Below are 19117 nucleotides of genomic sequence, written 5' to 3'. Positions count from 1 at the left end.
TATCTATTACCATAAAAATGCAAAAAAATATTGAGCTTATTAGGAGAAGGTATTAATTTTACTATGATGTGTTTTTATTTTTTTATGTCTGTTGCCACTTTTTCTCAGCACTCACTGGACCGATTTCTTTCAAAAATACGTCAAAAGATCAAAAATCGTATCTAGTTGGAGACATTCCCCATAAAAATTCCCTCGTTCCCCACAAATGGGGGAAATATCCAAAAAAATTACAAATTTAAAAATCGCTAATTTTCGACATTTTTTTTCTTAAAACTTTCATAACTTTTAGAAAAATCCACAAATCTACTAAATTTTTTTTTATACTAAAACCTTAGATATTTACCTTTCATTTGATATCATTTTTTTGAAAATCTATCACTTAACCTGCTCATTGGGGGGGATTTAAAATGGCAACTTTTTTACAAAAATTAATTTTTTCAACTTAATTTTTGAAAATGTTCCGGAAATACTGCGTCCTTTAAACATATATCAAATTAAAGCTTATTTTATGTANTCCTTTAAACATATATCAAATTAAAACTTATTTTATGTAATATAAAATGAAAAAAAAAATTTGTCCCGACGACCTTCATCTTCCTGAAAAATATGCTATTTTAACAAATTTTATTTTTTAATTAAACACTATCTACAGATTTGCATCGAAGCGTTTTTTATGATAGTGATTTTAATCACTGTCAGATATCATCTATACTGGACCCAACTATGCCACGACCCCACTGTGCCGCCACCTCACTGTGCTGGGTTTGGTTTTTTTAAATATATATATTTCCGAGGAAAGTATCGAAAAAATGTTTAATATTAATTAATAGCTGTTAGTGTTTATAATAAAATTTGGTAATATAATTATACTTACAAAGTTTTAACGTTAAATCATATTGCTTTTCATTTTCTCGCTTTCAGAGAAAAATTATTTCATCCTTATCACATTTAAGATAAATGTCTTAACTTCTCTGTTACCATACTTTTAATTTTTAAAAGTTGTGTATTTATTATTAAAAAACTATTAGTACATATTTTTTAAATTTAATAATAAAATATTTATTATTTATCTTATTCATAGTCATAAAATCAAGTACGACGCCAATTTTTTCCTTAAGTAAGCGTAAAGGGAAAAATAAAATACGTACAAATATTTTAAAATCAAGATTATAAACATATGACAAACATACATTTATTTAACTTGTACTAAAACATTTTAAAGTATTATAAAATCAATTTATATTTAAAGTGTTGTACACTTTTAAAAAAATTATTATTATATTATTTTTATTAATGTTTTTATTATTATCTACTTTGAAGTATAAATATTCAGATATGACAGGAAAATTTAAACATAGACAATAACTCAAATAAAAAAAAAAATCATCCTTTAAACAGTTTATATTTATGAAACAATTCTTGGTTTTCACACAGTTATGAACATTGTAGAAGATAATTGTTCTAAATTTGAATTTTGTACTTTAACCTCCAAAGTTTGATCACTAAAATTTAGAATAAAATAATAATTATAATTATGTAACATAACTTAATTTACTTTCTACTTACATGTTAGCAATTAAAGTAAAAATAACCTCTTCATCAACTTTAACATTAATATTAGCCTAGCAAAAAAAAAGTCAAAATTTAACATTTTAAACATTGATTTTAAAATATACAGATAAATTTTTTGGAGTAAAACCAGTTTTAACAATTATTAAAAATTATATATATTTTTTAATTATTAATTTGATAATAAAACATTTATTATTAAACTTGTTTCTAAAATTATAAAATATGGCACAATGATAATTATTCCTTTAAGGCAGTTAATTTTTCAGAGACAAGCAGAATTACTTTAATTTTGTTAATAAAAATTAATTTTCAGGATGAATTTATATTTATTAGTGGTGTTGTGTGAAATATAAGATAAGTAAAATTTTACTATTAATAATATAACCTAATTATGTAATATAATATGTTATCAAATATTTTTTACAAACAATAGGTGATATTTAATCTTTGATAATGTGAAACTGAAAAGTACAAAATTGAAAATGAAAATAAACAAAAATCTATAATATTATAGATTAATATAACTTTTTATATAGCTATTGTTAGTCGACATCTCTTTTCCCAGAGCCAAAACACTTGGGGCAAGAGATGGGCAAACATTTATTTTGAGAAGGTAACTTAGTCCCACGCTTGCTTATGGGACTAAATTAAAGAGGGATCTAGGAGATTTTTTTTTTAATTTGTATTAATCAGCTTGAATTTTATACATGAATGATACTATTTGAAATACTATTCATTTTATCATTCTCATTTATTTATTACATTGAAATATGTCTATAAATATTCCTTAAAAATGATTAATTTATTTTTAATGTTGGTTAATACTGTAAAAGATTTTTTATCAAAATATTTTACCTAAAATAAAGAAAAAAAAGTAGATTTAGGTAATTTTATCTTAAAAACACACACTAAATAAAATATAACATTATGTATTTGAATACTCTAGCTAAATTTCCAACTAAGTAAATTTAATTTTGATGTTTTGACATTAAAATTAACTTATAATTATGACAACATAATAACATCAAAATTAAGAAAAAAGCCTTAGTATAATTTAAACTTCAAAGTTAGTTGTAATTATAATTATGAAGATAAGTCAAAACAATAGCAACCCTTTAGTTGATAATAAAGATTTCTATTTTAAAGGTAAAAAATGAAGTCAGAAACTGTTACATATATTATCCACCAATGATCCGTTTTAAAATATACAATTTATTAACTACTTTTAAAGAAATATAGAAATAGCCTAATTTTAATTAAAAATGTATAGTTTGTACATTTACTTCAAAATTTTTTTGTTTTTCCTTCCCTGATTTAGCCAAAAGAGTAACATACTCAGAGTTTACTTTTGTTTTTATTGTTTTTGTAGATGGTAATGCTTCATTTTGATTCATAGTTACCAATTCTCCACAACACTGAAAAAAATTAAAAAAGATAAAAAAAAAAATAGACATAAATTAATAATACAATTATTACAATTATTTCGATAGGTTCTTTTAAAGTGGATACTTCTACTGTAGGTTCAGGTAGATCATCTGATGTATTCCAATATTTTGCTAAAAAACCTGCTTGTACAGCAGCTCCATAGGCTAATACTTCATCTGGGCTTATACCATTTGGTATGTCAGCATTTGGAAATAAACTACCAATATAAGATTTTAGTTTGGGTATCTTAAGAGGACCACCACATAAAATTACCTGTAATAATTTGAGATAGCAAGCATATTTTAATATAGATATATGATAATTCACTTATCATGAACCAATTAGTTAATAGAAAAAGAAAATAATGTTGATAATTTTTTTATTGGTTTCTTGTAGTTTAATGTTTTTCTAAATTTATCCATCATATAATATTTTTTATGTGAATCTCTTATGCCTTAAAAAGGTGTCAACTATAATTAAAATGATAAAATACATTTAATTTAACTAGCTTAATAATAGATAATGATCTAATTAAGAAAATTACTTCAATACAGCTTTTGGACTATTATTTCAGAAGTTACTAACAATTTAAAGTTATGGCCGGTGATGAAGAGTGAGTGATGCTATTTTTATTATTAAAACATTTTCCAGCTATACTTTTCCTCGCCTAGGTATATAAACATGTTAATAACTCCTGAAATACTGGTCCAAAAATTTTTATTTACCAGTCATTTTTTAATTAGATTATGATATAACAAATAAACTAGTTAAATACATATGTTTCCATTAAAAGCCCAACCCAACCCTATAAGACATAAAAAATACTTCACAATTGAAAAAAGAAACATTTAACTAAAAGAAACTAATAAAAAAATTATCAATATTATTTTGCTTTTTCATTTAATTCATTCATGATTAAAGATTCATTCTGTTTATAAGACTTAAGATTAAATTACTTTCTTAATAGAATCACATTTAAGTTGAACTTTTTTTAAAACACTTTCTATAGGTTGAGCAAAAACTGGTAATAAATGAGCAATAAGTGATTCAAATCTAGCTTGAGATACAGAAGCTGTAAAGTCAATACCGTCTGTAAGAGATTCTATAAAAATATTTGCTGTTTTTAATGTTGATAACAAGTGAACAGCATCTTCAGTAGCTCTTTGTAATTTAGCTGATGCTCTGGCATTTTCAGTTGGATCAGCTCGATGTTTTCTTAAAAAACAATGAAATATTAGTATTAACATTTATTTCAAGTAAGGGAATATGGGACAGCACATTATATCAAAGTTCAATGTTCTAGTAAATATTATATAATTTAAAAAAAATAACCTCTTCACTTCATCTATTAAATGAAATTTTAATGCTTCTATTAATTTATAACCTCCAATCTGTTTAGTATGTTCTGATGCTTCTATAGAAACTAAACCAGAGTTCACATATAATATTGTTGCATCGCAGCTAATTCCTCCTAAACGGTATACTAAAATATACCTAAAATAACATTTAGATTAAATAGATATATACAAGGTGTCCCACCATGTTCTGACATCCTTAATAACTTTTGATCTAGAGAATATTTTGTATTACTTTTTTTTAAATAATTTTTATAGATTTGTATTACAATAAAGGCATATTTTTAGTATTTGTTTCTAATAAAAAAAAATTATAAATTAAATTTTTTATTTTTTTGAAATTTCAAAATATTTATTTTTCTCCCCATTCTTACAAAAAATATTGATGGGTCCATAAAAATGTTTGAATAAGTATTGATTGAGTTATTATTAGTAATTATTTCAATATAGAGTAGGTGGGTAAATTTATAATTCATACTCCAGCAGCATTACATACCCACTTAATGTATTAAAATGCTTGTAACTAGATAAGTAATTATCCTAAAGTTGTTATTGATCAATTAAATTTTTTTGTAAGAAATGGGATAAAAAATTGCTATTTTAAAATTTAATTTTTAATTTTTTCTTATTAGAGACAAATAGCAAAAATATGTTATCGTAAACCAAAACTAAAAATTAATTTAAAAAAAATGTAATTGTAAGATATTCACTAAAACATAAGTTATTAAAGATGTCAAAACTAGTGTTACACTCTGTATGCCTGACTTAATTTCAATCATACGTATCATTGATTGGTTCTGAAACATTAATTCCATAAGTAAATGGGGTTATACTAGGTGCATTAACAACTTGCAAAACATTCCATCCACCTAGAGTAGCAGCGTTCCTTACAGACTCTCTACTAGGGTCATCAAAGAATTCTGGTACAGTAACAACACAACTACATTTTGTATTATCATCACTATGAGTAGCTCTTTTAGCAATACCTTAAAACATAATAAACTAACAATTCATTATGTAATTATTAGCTTTAAGTAAAATTTGTATAAATACCATATAGTGTCTTATAAATATTTGATTCTATTGATTGTGGCGAATAAGTTTTTTTTTTACTATCTAATGGTATTTCATAGGCTAAATGACCACCAGCAATAATTGTTTGAACTTTATTTGTTTCCACTATCACTTGTTTTTCATCTTCATCCATTGCCAAATTCATTAAACGGTTATTGTATGCTATGGTGTTGGCTTGTTTTGATATAAATCCAGTTTTTGCAGCATTTCCAACAACCTAAAGCAGAATAATTTTAGAGAAGATATATGTATATACAGAGTATCCCACGAGATTTTCACATTATATAATAACATTAGAACCAGTGAATTTTTTAAAAACAATTTTGATGGGTCAATAACAATTTTTGAATAAGTACTTCAATGTTTACACAAACTGGCAATATAAATATATATATTTATATATATATAATTAACAACAAATTGTCAATTAAACCCTTATAAAATATAAGGTATGAATTAAAAAGACTACATAGCTAATAATTGAAGAATAATGTCACTGAAGGTAATTAAAAAAAAAAAAAAATGTTTAAAATATTTTTATTTTCTAAGTAATTGAGTGGGTTATAATATAAAAATCACTTTGTATATCTAAAATTTCAAATTAGTTTTTGATTTATTCAAAATAGTTAAAATTGATTGTGTAACATTATATTGTAAGTTCTTCTACATTCAATAGTTAAAATATTCAATGGATCAAAAGTTATTGATTGTCAGAAAATGGTGGGATATTCTATATACACAAACTCGTACAGTTTCTTCATCTGTAATTGATACAATGGCAGGTGTAATCCGATCTCCAGCTTCATTAGCTAATACATCAACCTTCCCTTCATCCTAAAATGCAATTAAAGAATTTAATTAGTAAAACAAAAACATTCAAATTAATTAATTTATAAATCACTTAAAAGTAATTTACACAATATTTTAAAATATATTATTAATTGTACTCTTAAATTAAGAGTATAACACATAATTTGATGTATGATTCTTTTATCATGAACTCTACTTATTTAATCTAAAAATAAGAATAATATTAATTATTTTTTTATAAGTTTATTTTACTACAGTATTTTTCTCATTTTATCAATAACACAATACTTTTTATGTTTATGACTTAGGTATATATAAATATATAGGTGTGTGATGAGGGGATAAGGGAGCTTATCCCTAAATTTACAATTTAGTTCCACTAGAAATTTAGCAAAAATATTTGCAATTTTATATAAAAAATAATTTTTGATGGGAAAAAATTAAATTTAAATCTCTCCCAAAAACAAAAATTTTAACCATCCTACGCATATACTCTTTGCTATATAATGATATCAACTTTAATTTTTCTATTAGCAACATTCATAATTAATAAGCTAATTTATTAGAAAATAGTCCAATTAAGAAAAAGACTCATCAGTAACAACTTTTGAACCAGTATTTCAGTAGTTATTGATATTTTTATACCTAGTTGGGAGGAGGAATGAGGCCAAAAAATGTCTAGTAATAAAAATAGAAGCACCCACACTTCAGCTACATTCTTAATTTTAAATCATAAATAACTTCTCAAATACTGGTCCAAAAATTGTTATTGACCAGTCATTTTTTTATTAGATTATATAATAAATGAACTAGTTATGTATGTTTCCATTAAAAAAATAATGTTGACACCCCCACAAGACATGAGGAATGAACGTAAAAAATACTTCATGATTGATGAATAAAAAATGATCAACATTATTTTGATTTTTCATTAAATTATAAGATTCATGATAAAAGAATCATCCATATATAACACGTCTTCATTAAGTCTCTTACAAACTGCAAATAGTAGTAGTTCACCCCTTCTTCATAGTATAATTTTAATTTATATCTTTTAATATAAATATTCTAAAATAGTTCATAGTTAACATAAAACTTTAATTTTCCTGGGATAATGAGGTTATTATTGGAGTATATTTATTGTTATTGAAATGACCTTAAAAAAATTTTAAAATAAATAATCATGTTATTATATTACAATCATACTACTTATATTTAATAATTAAAATCGATTATAGAACTGCAGCTATTTATCAGTTTATGTAATACCAAATAAAGACTTATCAATAACTATATGGCAACTGTTTTATTTAAAATACTGAATAACTTCACATATTAAAAAACATCAGAATTATATAAAATTTTTCTAAACATTTAGATCTGTAAAACTGATTTATAATAACTAATAATATTAATAGAAAAAACAAACTTTAGAAATAGCTATTGATGCTGTTGAGTTTCCAACATGAATTCCAAACACACCTACATGTGACATAATAACATAAAAAGAATCCAATTTACACTTATTATACAACTAAAATATCCAAACAAAATTATGATATAATTTCATTCTAAAACTAAATTTTATTTAATACGAATAGAAGTGACATATATCACATGAATTTATTTTATCATATTTAATATAACCTAAAAATTACTCAGCAAGTACATTTTCCCGCCGAAATTTGTGAAGTATTTAAATTATTAACAAAAGTAGTTTCTACTATGAAATAATTTAACCAAATCATCATTTTCAAAAATTATTTCACTTTTAGTGATATATAAAATAGAAATTTTTAATTATTTTGCTTTATTTTTTTAAATCTAATTCGAAGCTAAAAAAAAGAAAGAAGAAGAGTGAATAAATTGTTTTTACTGACTAAATATTTTTTTTTTAATTGTGTAGCATCTTTAAAACATTCATTTTTTTGGTAGCAACCTTATATATTGACTAAAACGATAAAATATTGACAAGTGGAGAAGTGTGCACTTTACATAAACCTCTTCAGAATGGTCCTCGGAACAAGAAATTGTTGACTACTAAATTTTTATTGAAACAGTATTTTTATGATTGTTATCATAAAACAATGGTGGATTTAAGGGACCAGGGACCTGGACATCCCGATTAAAAAATATTATTTTAATGCATAATATAAATCACACATGATTATTTAAATAATATATAAATTAAATTAAAATGAAATATTTAAAATCCAAATAATTTATGGATCTCATCTAGAAAATTCGTAACTTTCAAAAAAAATAAACATCCATCAATCAAACCTATGATATAAACGTAAATTGAGGAAAGTCCTGGTAGGGCTTACCCCCAATTTCAAAATCTGCCCCTCCAAAATTTTAATAAAGTATTAGTATTATTATACAAAATTATTTTAGGGAGGGGAAAATTAAAATTTGTAAAGTTATGTAAATGTTGTATTTAATTATATTAGTCAATTAAATACCATATAGATTTTACCTGCATTTTACATTGTATAGGTATTAATTGAATTACATAATTAACAATGAACGGAATTCTTTATTAAATCATTTTAAGCATTTAAATTATTCCTCGTGATATTCTGCCAATAATTACTGAAAATTTTAATGTTACTATTAATGTTAATGTTCAGTTTTTATAAAATTCTCCTGAAAACTAATGTTTTGTTAGTCTATTTTAGTGAAAAAATGTGTTATTTAGTCATTTATTAACAAGTGTAATATTGCTAGGAAATAAATTAATAAATTGTTGATTGCATGAAATCTCTTTGATTTATGCTATATTCAAAAATTGTATATATTCTACATATTTGTATAATTTTAATATTATTTATTAATATTAATTACATATTTTAATATTTCTACAATTTTTTTTATTAAAAAATAGATTATTTACTCAAGTTTAGTGAATAAGTTTTTTTAAAGTTTTAATATACCATGAATAAAATATTTCGAAATATTTTCGGGTAAGTAATGATCATAATTTGAATTCTAAAGTATTATACATTTTCAATCAACATTCGTACTTGATATTACTTAGATTGAAAAAATATTAATTTTTGATAATAAGTATAATTAGATTTATTATTTAAACTTATTATAAAATTATTAGACTTATTAAAAATTGTTGTATTGATTAATAAATACATTATTTTGATTTTTCCTTTTTCATTACAAAACATTCATTAATACGTGCAAGACTCTGGAAGTCGTAATATTAGTATTTTATATAAATGTATATTATTATACTAAAACACAAGAGCGTATTTATAGGAGGGGATTGAGTAGCTCAAAATACCTTCTTGAAATATATTTATTGTTAAAATTTTTTTAACCAAAAATATAACTTTTAGAAGGATGTTTTAAAAAAAAAAGCAAAAATTATTTATTATAAAAAAATTTCTTTATCCTCGTCAAAAAAAATGTCAAATTTCATGGCTGCTTAGTCAAATTTACTTATCATTGGATGAATAAATTATCAAATGTTACATATTACAAAAAAAGTAAAATTCGATTTTCTTTTTAAATAGAGGCAGTACTGTCTCTTGTCAATGCCGCTATGAGTTGTGAGGTAAATGGTTGCCTATTAGGGGACAAGAGGACAACATGGTATGTTTTTAGCAACTTGCTTAATATTATGCTTTTTTAGATTTTGTTAAAAAAAGGGCAATTTCTTTATGTTTTTATAATTTTTTTTAGTTAATTTCTTTGAAAATAATTCAATTACCCTGAAAAGTGGTTAATCTAGAAAATCTCCTAGCAATCAGTGGTTAAAGTTTGGGAGGACGGAGTCCTTCTAATTTGAAGTATAATCTATCTAGCGTCAACTTTAAGTCGAATCCCAAAATGCCGGGGGACGCTTTAATTTTGAACATAAAATAGTGGAAAGCGTTAATATAAGAAATTTATTAAAATGGTCTAAATTGTTCAAAAAATAAAAATAAAATAAGTATAAAATAACCTAAATTATAAAATGATACGATTTTTAGGATAGAACCGTGACGTAATTATTGTTAGTTTTTAGATTATTAAAAAACTTTAATTAATTAATTATTTAATATAAGCTTAAAATAACATGTAATTAATTTATGACTACACATGGAACTAAAAAACTTATTATATTAAGGATTATTAAGCTATAGAAATAAAAATTTAAGGTAATATAAACATTTGTTATAATAATAGAACCTCCCACAGTTGTTGATATATTTTTAATTTGTTGAATGCTTTATGAATTATATTACTATTTTTGTCATTTTATATTTTTATATGTAGATATTGATCTAAAATTGGTCACTGTTAATATTTCTTCTCAACTTATTTATGTTATAGTATAATATTTAAAAACTACAAAAACTGTTTTGTATTTATGTGAATACAAAATTAAAATTTTGATACTGACTTTGTGATGAAATTTATGTAAATGTCAGCTCCGTGTAATAAAATAGTACAAAGAATCACGATATATATTTATATAAAATTGTTTTATTTTGGAATTTTTTTTATAAAATAATTGTTTCTAGCAAGTCCATCTAAATAAAAAGTATTGAGCCACCTCCCCTCTAGAAAGAGTTTTACATATGCCCATGAATGTTATTTGGTTTTGGATAATCCTCATTATTTTAAGAAGAAGATAAATATTGTCAATAATATCTCTGTAATAATGGACAGTTTTCGTAGAAATAATTAGGAGAGAGCGCCTAAGGCTTCTTGCCTTGGTCGCTTTTGAATTTTAATACACTGTCAACATATTTTTTAAAAAGAAAAATTTTTATCATATTTTCTGTTTCTGGATTGGCTGTATAGCAGAAATTAGTTCAATTCTGTCTTAGCCCAATCCTATCTAAATTTAGCTTGGTTCAAAAGTCGGATTATGGCGTAATATTGACTTCATATTATGGACCGAGCGGGGCCAGATCAAACATTAATAATAAATCGTTTACGTTAGTGCGAAATATATAAAAAAAAAAATCAAGTAAACGATAATGGTCTTCGAAAACAAAATAATAATGAATGAAACTTAAAAAATTAAAACTTTTTAATTAAATTTATAGTATTTTTTTAATGGATCGGCTGCATTTTTAAAGGGGGCTCATATCAAGATACCGCTTTGGGGTCTGTATCGATATGTGCAGCGAATAAGACATTAATTCACTTTTTCTTACTTTCAGGATATTGAAAATAAAAATTACTCTCTGATTACATGCTATATGTTTATCAATTTTCTTAGTAATTAAATTCTGATTCAATCCAAATTGTCGATATTTTGATGAAAGTTATTATAAGAAGATTAAAACCTAAATACAAATACCTTATAATATCAAAATGAATTTTTTTGAGTTACTGCCTTATTCGCTGCACATAGCAATATATAGTTCTTAATTCGTCCCTTTAAAAAGTCCAAAATCCGAACCTCAAGTTTCAAACTATTGAATTTTTTCAGATTAATAGTCACAAGTTATGGTTATTTAATTATTAAAAATGATTAAATTTTCTGACTAAATATTAAGATATTTATATCTTATCAGATAATAGTGTAATAAAAAGTTTATATTTGTCTTTATTTTAAGGGTAGTTGAGTTATTCGTGATAAACGGATCATTCTGTGTATTTAATTGTAAAATAACATTAAGTATTACAATTGCACAATTATAGTTTGCAACAAATTTTTTTTTTGTGTGTGTGTGAAGTTTTATAAAACAATGAATAAGAATTACAAACATTTTGAAAAAATTATAATAACTAAAAAATAATGATTCTAATTATATGATTTATATTTTTTAAATATTTATTATAGCGAAATTTTATATTTTGCTACAACCTTAGACTTGAGGCCATTAAATCTATAGTAGTATCTTCCTTAAATTATCTATTGCGTGTTCATATCTCATAGAAGTAGTAAGCTATATAAGAATCAATAAAAGATATTGTACAAGCATAATAAGTACGTCATTGTAATACTCTTATAATTAAATTGTGAAGTCACTGAATATTTTCTTTAGGCCTGCAATGTAATTATGTTTAATTTATGTAATATTCGAGCTTTACATAATTACATAATAAAAGCTTTATAAAAAAAATGATGTTAAGTTGGTGGTAATGCAACATGTTGCACTTATGTATACTTGTAGAATGTTCATAGACATATGTGCTTGAAATTCATAAACGGTAATATACCGGCATATTATGAATATGCCGGCTGTTATATTGGTCATACTGCATTCAATAGTCGGCGGCGTCTCGTAGGCGTGGGTTTTCGACCCCCGTTAAGAATTTTGTCGTTTGTGTTTATTAGTCACCTACCTTGCCGCCGAATTATTAATCATTTTAGTGAATCCTTGTGCCCGTATTGAATTTTAAAATAGTTTTGTTAACTGTGTTTGAATAATATTATTATTTTTGTGAACCTATAAGTTGTGTTACTCATAGTTTGTTAATGCATTAATTTAAATATAATATACCGGTACCGTGCCGTCTGTTAAAAATATTGTGCGTTCTGTAGTGTGTTAAGTTTGAGGGGTAATCGGAATCATCAATATGTCCCAAAGAACATCAAGGAAAGGTGGTGCTACAAGAAACACACCACAACCTGATGATTCTACAGCAAGTACAGCTAGTGATAAAAGTAGAAGGACGGTGACATTAAGTCCTACTAGGTTTAGTCGTATTCAAGAGAAACATGAACTACAGAATCTCAATAACCGTTTGGCCGCTTACATAGATCGAGTGAAGTACTTGGAAACAGAAAATTCGAAGCTCACTCATGAATTGCATTCGTGTCAAGAAATAACTACAAAGGAGGTGACAAATGTAAAAGTTCTATTTGAATCGGAACTAGAAGATTTGAGAAATGCTTTAGATCGTGAAGCCAAAGAAAAAAGTCGCCTTGAATTAGAAAATCGACGCAAAAATTTAGAGACAGAAGAACTTAAATCAAAGTAGGTATAACATTATTTTAACTATTTCAGTGAATGAGAAAAATACGTTTTTATAAAAGTTGTATTCAATAAGTACACTAAGTATTAATTTTTGTATTTAAAGTACATTTATATGAAATTACTTATTATGCCATTTAATATTAGAATATAGGATCATTTTATTTTAAATTATTTTATAGTGGTTATTTTTTTAAAAAATATAATTCATCATAAAATTTTTAGTACTTTGGTCATAATAAATATGTAAGGTAGGTGCAGGTAATATAATAGGCTTGTATTATGTCTAGCTAAACGTATATAAAGCTTACATTGACCTTATTACCCATACCTACCTTATTAAACAAAATTATATAATAGATATGGAAAAACATTTTTTGTTACAAAATTCTTACAATTGAGCTGGTAAAATTAAATAAAATATAAAATTAATAATTATACAGGGTGTTCAGTAAGTCAGGAAACAGGTTTCTATTGTTCTCATTGTTACAAGCAATGAGAACAATAGAAACCCGTTTCCTGACTTACTGAACACCCTGTATAATGGGCATTAGAATAAAATTTATATTATTTAAAAAAATGTTTAGGCTTTTAATTTTGAGTTATAATTATACCAATGTAAAATTGTAAGTACACATATTTTTACTAATAATATCAAAATTTGTATTTTTTTTCTAATAAACAGATTTGATAGACTCCTTGTTGTATTTTTGGGGACATTTATGTGTATTATTGTTTTGTTAAGAATATGCATTATTATTGTTCCATTAAGTTAATCAAAATATTTTCAAATGATTTTTTTAATTCTATTAATTACTATTGTTTTATTAAAGTTTTTTTTTGTGTAGTTTTAATTATATGTTTTGTAATTTTAATTACAGATTAGATGGTGTCAATAAAGAATTAAAAGAAGCTACTCCATATATTGCACGATTTAATGATTTAAACTCAAAATTTGGACAAACTTTAATTGAAAACAAGAATTTAAAGGATACAAATAAGGTAGTATTTTTTTTTTTTTTTATTATTATTTAATAATAATGAGTTTAATATACTTTGATTATGAAACACTTTCAGAAATTGATTAAAGAATTAGCTGTTGAAAAGAAAAATGTGAAAGATATTCAGAAAACATTGGAAGAAGAAATTTTACAAAGAGTTACAGCAGAAAACAAGTTGCAAAGTCTCAGAGAAAATTACAAATTCAAAGAAGAAGTAACTATTATTACTGTAAAAATAATGAAAATGTTTGATTATATTATAATATCTATGCAGGTACACAAACAACAACTTAATGATACTAGAACAAGTCGCCGCACAGAAATTATTAGTGAGGTTGATGGACGTTTGATGAAAGAGTATGAAGAGAAGTTACAGTCTGAACTTCATTTATTGCGCCAACAAGCTGAAGAAGATGTTAAACGGAATAAAAAAGAAATATCAGATCTATTTGATGGAAAAGTATGTATATATACTGAGTGGAACAGATCTAACTGATATTTGAACCTCTTATAACCTTTGATATAATTAAAATTTCTTTAATTTAAAGCTTTTCCTCCAACAAATTTTGATGGGCTGATAATAACATTACAATAAATACTCATTGAATTACAAGCAATTTAATACATTGAGTGCATTAATGGCGTGGGTGGGTACACTTATATGGTTAGAATATTTAATAATACAAATTCCATTCATGATACATACCTTTGTCTATGTATTAAAATGGATGTAGTTCAATAAGTACTTATTCTAAAGTTATTATTAATCCATATTTTTTTGTAATAAGAGCTTTTAAAAAATGGTTATTTTAAAATTGCAAAAAAATTAAAAGTTAAAAAAAGTTTTTATTTTTTTGTTATTAAAAGAATATGCTTGTTACAAGACTATGTAACATAGTCTAAGAAAATACAACAGTTGTTTAAAAAGAAATTGCAGCAAAATTTTAATTGTATTAAAAGTTATAATAATTAGCAGTTAAATCTATTTTACCTTGAATATTTTTATTTATATATTTCTTCTGTCTGTGTGTAAGTATTTAAACTCTTCCTAATTGGTTGGACAGATTCTTATGAAATTCTTTGTGCGCGGTTAAGTTCTTCGAGCAAGGTTTATATTTATTATTAACTACAAATAATGTAAATTATTTTAATCATCCCTGATAATATTATTTGTTAATAAATAATATTTATAAAAAATAAATTAACATTTTTTTAAAGTTAAATTATAGCATATAATATTCTATTAATGTTATGAAAATGTTTTTATAATATTATTTTTTAAATTTGCATTCTTGGTTAGTTTTAAAGCATATCAATATTATGTACAGTAAGATTTATTAAGAAGTTTATTTTGATACAATTAGATGATTTAAATTAAATGATGATTTTTAAAAATTATAATAATTAAAAAATAATAAGTTAATAACAATATATAAATTTAATACTTCAATCATAAGCATAACTAAAGCATAAATGCTAGGGGTGCTAAAATTATATTCTGCTCTTAAATCATGTCCATAAAAATATATTTAAATATCTAATATTTGTACATTTAAAAAAATATACTTATATTATAAAAATGATTTGATTTACTTAAGTTTTAACTTAAAATATGTAAGTTACTAGTATACAAATACACTAACACAAAACAGTTTAATTGAGAACAGAACAATATCTGTATAAATTAAATACTAATACACAATCTATGAAAATGCCAAAAGCCAAACTAATACACTGGTAACACCGGTTTGGGACAGCTAGTATATATACATATATGTGTGTTTATTTAATTTTAACTTGAAATATTTATAAAACATTTTAGATTCAAAATTTGGAAAATGAACTACAACGTAAAAAAAAAGCTGTAGAATTGGCTCAGGAAGATACTTCTGCTGCGAATGCTCGTGTTAATGAACTTACAAAACAAATAAATGATTTACTTGCTACTAATAATGATCTTTTGGTAATATTTTACTGTTATATATTATGAATGTATATTATATTAGTATATTATAGTGACTTTTTTTATTTACTCATAGAGGAAAATAGCTGATTTAGAACGTCTGAAAGAAAGTCAAAGAACTAAATATTTGGCTGAGATACAGAATCTAGATCAACAATTGACAGCCATGCAGGATGACATGTCTCTAAAAGTACAAGAATATCAAGATCTTATGGACATAAAAGTAGCATTGGATATGGAAATTAGTGCTTACAGAAAACTATTGGAAAGTGAAGAGAGGCGTTTAAGTATTACTCCAAATACTTCTGTAGTAGGAAGCCCAAGAGGCAAAAAGAGGAAATTATTTCAACGTGATGACACAGAGTATGAAACGTCAAATATTGTTACAGCTTCAACTACAAGTGATATAGAAATAAGTGAAGTTTGTCCAGATGGTCAATTTGTAAAACTTTACAACAAAGGAACCAAAGTATTATAACTTTTTGTTAATAACACTTAAGATGTTATATTTTTTTAATTATTTTTTCAGGAAGTATCATTAAGTGGTTATGAACTAGTTCGCACTACTGCTGGTGAAAATATATCAACAGTGTATAAATTCCATCGCTCTGTAAAAATAGGACCTGGAAATTGGTTAACCATATGGTCATCAACTGCCACCAATCAAATACATGAACCTAATGCTGGAACTATTGTAATGAATACTCAAGCATGGGTTGTAGGAGATTTAATGGCAACTTTACTTTTAAACTCAGAAGGACAAGTAAAAAAATGTCAAAAATATATTTTATGTTAAAATATATTAATTCTTAATATAAAAATGTTCAGGAAATTGCAACTCATGAATTAAAAAAAGGGAAGACTTCTCATTTTAGAAGCGATTATGGTGATTATGAAGCTGAATTGTTCCATCAACCAGTAAGTAATGAGTTTAAGTTTTTAATTGTTTAAAATACTAATGTTTTGTGTAGTATAATATAAAAGTATTTTTGGTTTATGAAGTATTGAATTATAAAATACTTTATATTATTCAAATAAACTATTCTTGAAAATAAAGGTTTATCCTTTTATTAATTCTTAGGGTGAAGGTCAAACTGCAGAAAAATGTACTATAATGTAAGAATATAATTCTGTGCCATCTTCAAACAACACACTAGTAATTAATCAGAGTTTATCACGTGTTAATTATTGATTTTTATCATCATTAATTTTTTTTTAAGCTAATTATTTTTTCTTTACTAATATTTATTATTTAACTGTAATTATGGCTATTTTGTATTTTGCTTTAGAAAGGTAGAAATGAATTTGTTCACAAAACTATGTCTTTTATAGAGGTAATAATTCTGTTTAAAAAAAATAAGAATATTTTATCTAAGAAGTTGTAAGACATTGTGTTGTGACTGATATGACATACTTGTGTTTTTTAATTGTACTTTGTAAAATTGGTGTAAAATATTAAGCCAAGTATTCATTATAAATTAATTTTTTTATGTACATGATTGTTTGTATATAACAATCACCTGATATCTGAAATTTTATCAAATAATAATTATTATTTATCATTACACTGAATGTGTTACATAATAATTAAATTCCAAGAGAGATAATAAACTTTTAGTAGTTAAACATAATAATTTTTAAATATTTATTAGTGTCTTCCAATAGTTACTCCAAAATTTTGTTATTTTGTTTTTTAATTGTTCCAATAAAAATAAAGTAAAATAGCATTATTTCATAAAAGAAATACTTTTTGAATGTTATAACTAATATAGTTTAGCAAATGATTTATTTATTTTATTAATTCACATCTTGAAAAATGTATCATTTAACAACCTTAATGTTTCTATTGTAACTCATATATTTAATTGTATATTTTTTTAAGCATGTAAAATGAATAAAAAATATTAAGCTAAATTATTTGGTACCAACATTGTACAATTTATATCAATGATTATTATTTTTTATGTATAATTTATTATGTTTTGATTTATTAACAAAAAAATTTAGTTTGCTTTTCTATGTAGTTTTAAAAATGTTAAAATTTTATCCATGCACTGAAAAAGCACTTAATTTGGATATTTTTTAGTTATATTTTTAACATTAAAAATTTTTTTATTTATTTAAATAAAACAAATATTTTTCTAAGTATCTTATTTATTATCTATCTAGTTGTTCTTCACAGGGTGTTTTTCAATTATATGTATTTGAAGTTTGTGACACATTCATTTAAAATGCATAAACTAAAATTTTAATAGAAGTTAAATAATTAATCTTGTCAAGTGTTGGGTTGTATTTTTTTTACAATTTATGCCTATGTTAAATATAATTTCTATAATTTGTTTTTCCAATAATATGATGCATAAGTTATAGAAAATATTTTTAGGAAGTCATTTTATTATACTAAAAATGTAAGATTTATTTTTAAGAGAGGACTTTTATTAGATTTTATGATAAAAACTAGTTAAAATAAAGATAATGATGATTAATTTTTGAGGAGTTTATATGCTATCAGTCGCATAGCTAGGATTTCATAATGAAGCATAGTAATAGATTTCATATTTTGGACCTTTTTTTTTTGTTTATTACTATTGTAGAGATGATGTTATTGTTAATGGTGGTGCGGTGTCGTGTTTTTTCCTTGTATTTATAGTAAATGAAGCATTATGTATATTTTCAAAAGTCATAGATGCCTTATGAAGAAATTATCAAATTGAACTAAGTCTTTTTCTTTAAAACCAAATATGTATAGGGACGATTGTTTTGATCAGAAACAGTGATAGTGCCTGATATGCATGTCTAAGATAGTCTGTCTCAGATTCGAAGTTTGATTATGGATAGCTTTATTGTTGAGCAAGAGACCATTTCAGTAATTAGAATTGCCATCTCTACTCTGCAAAAAACTATCACACATTCCAGAGTATATATGGTTAAGAAACCTTTTCTTTGGGGAAGACCCTTATTAGACTTTTAATAAGCTGCAAA

At 24.2% G+C, this 19117-nt stretch overlaps 2 protein-coding genes across 3 annotated transcripts; one reads left to right on the top strand and one right to left on the bottom strand.

Moving 5' to 3' along the window:
* Nucleotides 1-1386: 1386 nt before the first annotated feature.
* Nucleotides 1387-7858, bottom strand: LOC126902420 (heat shock 70 kDa protein 14-like). 2 transcript variants are annotated; one of them, XM_050679674.1, is made up of 10 exons: nucleotides 7666-7858; nucleotides 6177-6260; nucleotides 5406-5643; nucleotides 5134-5338; nucleotides 4330-4491; nucleotides 3954-4212; nucleotides 3049-3270; nucleotides 2856-2987; nucleotides 1567-1622; nucleotides 1387-1502 (listed from the first exon to the last, which is right to left on the bottom strand). In XM_050679674.1, the coding sequence occupies exons 1-10, from the start codon at nucleotides 7729-7731 to the stop codon at nucleotides 1427-1429; spliced, it is 1500 nt and encodes a 499-aa protein (XP_050535631.1). In that variant the 5' UTR covers nucleotides 7732-7858; the 3' UTR covers nucleotides 1387-1426. The 2 variants fall into 2 exon arrangements, with proteins under 2 accessions (XP_050535631.1, XP_050535638.1); XM_050679681.1 differs by lacking the exon at nucleotides 7666-7858 and adding an exon at nucleotides 7233-7275.
* A 4639-nt stretch (nucleotides 7859-12497) lies between these two features.
* On the top strand, nucleotides 12498-18280 carry LOC126902222 (lamin Dm0-like). The gene is made up of 9 exons (XM_050679269.1): nucleotides 12498-13174; nucleotides 14053-14173; nucleotides 14249-14386; nucleotides 14447-14632; nucleotides 15995-16135; nucleotides 16212-16604; nucleotides 16665-16898; nucleotides 16964-17053; nucleotides 17217-18280. Exons 1-9 carry the CDS (start codon nucleotides 12774-12776, stop codon nucleotides 17253-17255), a joined length of 1743 nt encoding a protein of 580 aa, XP_050535226.1. The 5' UTR covers nucleotides 12498-12773; the 3' UTR covers nucleotides 17256-18280.
* Nucleotides 18281-19117: the final 837 nt, after the last annotated feature.

Source organism: Daktulosphaira vitifoliae, unplaced genomic scaffold (genome assembly GCF_025091365.1).
Source record: "Daktulosphaira vitifoliae isolate Bord-2020 unplaced genomic scaffold, ASM2509136v1 Scaffold_1, whole genome shotgun sequence".
Classification (NCBI taxonomy): domain Eukaryota; kingdom Metazoa; phylum Arthropoda; class Insecta; order Hemiptera; family Phylloxeridae; genus Daktulosphaira; species Daktulosphaira vitifoliae.
This window is presented reverse-complemented; position numbering and strand designations above follow the sequence as displayed.